The sequence below is a fragment of the Volvox carteri genome (genome assembly GCF_000143455.1).
Source record: "Volvox carteri f. nagariensis unplaced genomic scaffold VOLCAscaffold_1, whole genome shotgun sequence".
Lineage (NCBI taxonomy): Eukaryota > Viridiplantae > Chlorophyta > Chlorophyceae > Chlamydomonadales > Volvocaceae > Volvox > Volvox carteri.
In genome coordinates, this window is record NW_003307545.1 from 3,310,781 (window position 1) to 3,316,289 (window position 5,509).

Genomic DNA, 5,509 nt, shown 5'->3' on the forward strand with positions numbered 1-5,509 from the left:
TGGCGTGCATATGGCTTAACACCCCAAGTAATTGCAGGGGTAAGGGTAGGCAGCCGCTCCCAGCCTTGGAACTGCGTGCGCGTGTGTGTCCGTGTGTGTGTCCGTGTGTGTGTCCGTGTGTGTGTGTGCGTGTGTATGTGCGTGCCCTTTCCAGCCCTCTGTGCGTGCGTGTGTGGGGAACGCATGTCTTGGCGCTGTCTAGTCGCACACCAGTCTCTCATGCACATTGTTCTTATCTCTGGGCCAACTCAAAAGTGGCATTTACCTCCTGTCTGTCTTAACCGCGTACATATGCGTACGTATTATTGTTCGCCACGTGCTCGAGCTACAACAACAACACACATACACATACACACACAGTTCAACAAGACGCCTCACACCCACAATTGCTTCAAGCTGAATTATATATCAAGTAAGAATGATTTCCTTCTTTAGTGTGCAGTTCACCGACCCGCCCCCGTCCAAGGCTCCATCCAATAAGCAGCCAATTGCTGCTCAGGAGGAGAAACGCCTTTTATTAAACCACCGTCCTGATGCCGGTCTGCTTGTTGATGCTAATGCGATGATGAGCTGTATCAGAAGGGGGAGACAGCACGCGTTGTTGTTGCGCCTCAAAAGAGTCTTCGAGCCTCTCAATTTCTCGCACGCGCATATCTCAGCGCTACTTGCGGCTTTTGGGGGGCTCCTCCAACCAGGCCAGGCCCCTATGGTTTTGTATCTTCCCATCGGTGCTCCTGCAGCCTGCTGCGGCGCCGACAGCGCGCGCCGCGCACGCACGCACGCACGCCGACCCCGTGGAAGTTCCTCTCTTCTTCCACGAAGCAGCTGCCCCCTAGAGGTATAGCCCAATAACCCGCTGCAGCTGTCCGCCGTCCACCGGCGCGTCCACATCACCCGCCCATTCAAAGGTGCGCATCTCGCCCTTGCCCTTGACGGATGTCATGCCCAGATCACGCCAGGCCTCGCTGGGAAGGCGGGCCTGCGTCGCGGCACTCACGTGAATAGCGCCCGGGCGGCAGGTGGTCTCCATGCGGCTGGCCACGTTCTGAAGAGCAGCAGCGGCGGCGGCAGGGGGGAAATCAGTTGATACAGTAGAGGGGGTTAGTCAGCCCTATAGTGCTATTGCCCGACGAACAAAATAAATTAGTTAATATTATTGAAGATAAAGAATCTTTTAGCCATCTTAAAGCCCCAACTGCCGCTTGCCCTGGGGGCGGCTGGGACATGGGACATGGAACCGGGACACCAACTCGATGGCCACAAGGTTCCCGGCAGCCGCTTCCTGTCGTAGAATGTAACCTAATTCCATAGATAGTCAGACAGTCAGACAGTCAGACAGTCAGAAATTCAGACAGTGCGGCCCAACATCTCTTTCTCTGGTGCATCTCTTTCTCTGGTGCATCTTTCATCCTTCCCACTCCAGTCCATATTCCCGCTCTTTCCTTTTCCGCCAATGCACTCACTCCTTTTCCTCTCTTCCCCCCCCCCCCCACACACACATCCAAAAAACGTCCCCCCGCTCTGCCTCTCACCACCGTGTCACCAAAAACGCAAAAGCGCGGCATCCGGTCGCCCACCACGCCGCTCGTGACCGGGCCACTGTGCAGGCCGATCCGCATCTGGACAGGCTCGCCGGTATGCGGCATCCGAACATCACGTGAGGCGCGCAGCATAGCCTGGAGAGGCGATAAAACAGTGGTAAGGTAGGTAAAAGGGGTTTAAGGATTGGACGAGGGAAAGAACCTTGGCGAGAGGAAAGGAGGTCAGGAGGTCAAGAGGTATGCAGCACGTGCGGATATCTTAAATGAACGCCCCGTGGACATAGGAAGTATTCCCCGCGGCAGCCGAAAGGGGAAACCGTGTACATGGCTGTGCAGCATGCTCCTGCTGCTGCCGCTGCTGAAGCCGGTGTTAGGGCCTGGCCAGTGTGGTTCTAGCTTCCCAACCAATTTGGGTTGGGAAGCCAAAGAGTTCTGAAGACAGGTAGACAGACAGATAGGCAGGCTGAAAGACACGTTGACACCTACCTTTGCAAACTCCATCACCCGTACAGCGTGGAGGGGGTCCTCCGTACCGCTGATAACGGATTTGTAACCGTCATCATCGTAGGCCACCAGTCCCCCGGCGACCATGTAACAATCTGGTGGTGGAGGGGTCAAGCAGTGGTCAAGCAGCGATCGAGCCGCGAGAGGAACACATGAGGGAGGTGGGGACGGGGGAACACACGGCAAGATGCGTGAAGAGATCGGAGTAGAAGGGCGAGGAGGCGGAAAGATGTATCGCTGAACGAATATATTGCGGGACATAGTGATGCGAACCAACCAACTGCAACCCAGGACACGAACTTGGTGTCACGAAGAAACACACACACACACATACACACACACAATCTCTCTCTTACGCCTCGCGCCTCAGTTCATTTACACACACAGAGAGACACACACACAGAGACACACACACAGAGACACACGCACAGAGACACACGCATACACACACACAGCCCGCTGAGCCGCACGTAGCGCAGGTAGCTGCAGGTGGCCAACCTCACCTCCAATCGTCTCCACCTTGTACACCTTGTATATGTCAATCATGTCGTCAAACCGGGAGTACAGCTGGTTCAGGAAGGCCATCACAGCAAGTGGCGTGGCGGCATGGCACATGGAAGTGAAGCCCACGCAATCTGCACGTACAGCGGCATTTCGGGATATGGGCCAATAATGGAGACAGGGGAGCTGCAGTCGGGTTGGCTGCAGCCCCCTTCCCTCCGCAGGTACAAGGCAGGACACACTTGGACGTACGGGTCAATGACACACACATACACATACAGACATACAGACATACAGACACAGGCTCAGTTTGTTTAGGCATTAGGCAAGAAGTCCGTTGGTGGCGCCCCGGTCCAAAGCCAATGCGAGAACGGAGGAAGCCGAGTGATGGCGGGGGGGGGGAGCGATGCATGGTTAGGTTTGGTTTGGTTGGAGTATACAGTACTCGGGCGAGGAGCAAAACCCTGGGGGGATGGGCTGGCATCGGGAGGGAGCGCATCACGCCAGTTGGGAGAGGGCGTCGACATCTTCTCCGTTTCGCAAAGAAGAAGGCGCTCGCGGCATACCACTGCAAACCACACCCTCCCCCACATGCATGCAGGCAGGCAGGTAGGCAGGCAGGCAGGCAGGCAGGCAGGCAGGCAGGCAGGCAGGCAGGCAGGCAGGCGGGTAGGCAGGCAGCCACTGAGGGAACACCATTATACACGCACAGGGCGAGGCGCTCCGTCCAAGGAGATGCGCCCCACACACCGACACTCTACTACCAAGTCCACAGTCCTCAGACCGGGCAGTCCAGCGGCCCAGAGTCCTGGCCTCGGAGCCCTCGGACCCCTACCTGCAAACAAAATGGTGACCCCCGGGTGCCAGGTCGCCAGCGAAGCCATGCGCTCCACACTGCCAGGCCCCAGCGACAGCAAACTGGTCCCCGCCCCTGCCGCCGCCGAGGCGCCGGGAAAGGCCCTGGCAGCCTCCTGGAGCGTCATGTACTCGATCACATGCCTGCCACCGGTCCGGAGAAGCACGTGTATGCGTGTGCGCGTGCGTGTATATGTGTGCGTGTATATGTGCGTGCGCGTGCGTGTATATGTGTGTGTGTGCATGTGCCTGTATATGTGATGTGAGACACTACTATATGAGGTACTACCATACAGCTACTGTATGCTGGTAATAGTGGTGATGGTGGCTGAACACCGCATCCTGGAGGAGAAATCGGACAAGTCCGCAGTCGGGTTGAACGGCGGGTAGGGTGCCGCAATACCCGTGATGAGAACTCCCGGGTTGGGAAGTGTGCCGAGGACAAGACCAGATGCACGTCCAGACACTACCAGACACGAGCTGGGGGCCCGGCATTGCACTGCACTGCACTGGGCCTCATCCGCGTACTCCGAGACGACCACCTTTTTCCGTCTCCGCACTTGCTCTTCCTCTCCTTCCTCTCCTTCCTTGGCGGGGTCTGGGGCTATGGTGCCTCCCAGGCTGTTCCAACACGTTTCATTATATCCCGCGCATGCATGCAAGGCCCCCCCGCCCCCCGTCCCACCCCGCGTGCATAATATGTGCCGCATGCATGCGCGGACGCGGGTACAGCGCCCTCCTCTCTCCCGCGGCAAACGCAAAAGACCGGCTGGTCAAGGACTGCTGGTCCGCTGCTGGCCACCACATGCACACAGCCACGCAAGAAGAAGGCCCCCGCACTTTCGCGCCGCACCCACCTTGGAAAGATGCCCTCCAGGACCTGCGGCCGCGCAAGCGCAACAAGAAGACGACGGATTATATCCAGGCAGGACGGCTTCAGTCGTCGTGGCGCCCAACGGGGGGGGGTTGTGGATGCCGTCCGTTCCAGTGGACACAGTCCCTCACCGGCAAGCACCATAGACAGGCCTCGCCCCGCGTCCGCAACGCACCTTGCCCGGGTCCGGGCCCCCCCCCCTCACAACCCCCACAACCCCCCACCGACCCTAAACGGTAATCCCACGGCCACACCTCAGCCGCACCCAAGGCATACAGGATACACATGTTATACCAGTATGTATGGAAGTGGCCACGGCGGCGCAAGTCGTAGGGCGGTGGCAAGCGTAGCTAGCCTAGCCAGCCGCGGGTTGCACGCACACCGCGCGTGTATTTGCGCTCACTTGGCAGCACCGCCGTCAAAGCGGCGGCGCCGAGCAGTAAGCGTCGCACCGCACATAGCAGCAACGCACAAGAACTCAGCAACTCAGCAGGAGGACAGTACAACAACGCATTCCAGTCCCTGATCGGGCGCTCTGGAAAAGGCTTCCATGCTGTTGGAAGGTTGATATGGGCGGCAAGTCCCGGATTGCATCCTACCTTGTGCTCTTGTTCCAGCAGCTTCGCCAGTCCCGCTTGCGCCTCCACCTGCTCTGTGACGTCGATCTGAGTCAGCGTCAGCGTGAGGACACGGCTACCGATTGGGGGACCCCCGCCAGCCCGACTGCCGGTGCCTCCGCTCAACAGCGCGCTGGTCGGAACGCCGCTCGTCACAGAGCCGCCGTCACGTCCTAGCGGGCTGAGGTGCGCACCCGCCACCGCCGCCGCCGCCGCCGCTCCCGCTGGCTGCGCCGGCGACAGCGGCGTGGCGCAGTGCACGATTACCTTGTGCCAGACGCGCCGCTGTGCGGTTCCCACGGCGGCCGCGGCAGCGGCCGCCGCCGCGTTCGAAGGATGAGCGTTGGCGGTGGAGGCTACCGCAGAACTGATGCGACCTGGGGCCCTGCTGCCACGCATCGCTCCTGCCGCGACGGCGGCAGCTGCCGCAATCATACCGCCCCCGCCAGGTGTTGTGCCGTCGCTGGTGGTGGGTATATCGCCAGCGATGCCCACCTCTGAGCACGGCAGCATCAAGCTGTGCCGCTGGCGTCCAGAGCCAGGCGGCTCGCCAGGGTTAACGGAGAAGGCGGTGAGGGCGCCACCAGCGCTGCCGATCGGCACCTGGCTGGAAAAGC

General features: G+C 59.7%; 1 protein-coding gene across 1 annotated transcript; it reads right to left on the reverse strand.

Annotated features, from left to right (window-relative positions):
- Positions 1–832: 832 nt before the first annotated feature.
- Positions 833–2,660, reverse strand: cyc12 (guanylyl and adenylyl cyclase family member; the record flags this gene model as incomplete). Its single annotated transcript, XM_002946125.1, has 3 exons — positions 833–1,045; positions 1,533–1,676; positions 2,481–2,660. 3 exons carry the CDS (start codon positions 2,658–2,660, stop codon positions 833–835), a joined length of 537 nt encoding a protein of 178 aa, XP_002946171.1.
- Between the last annotated feature and the right edge of the window lie 2,849 nt (positions 2,661–5,509).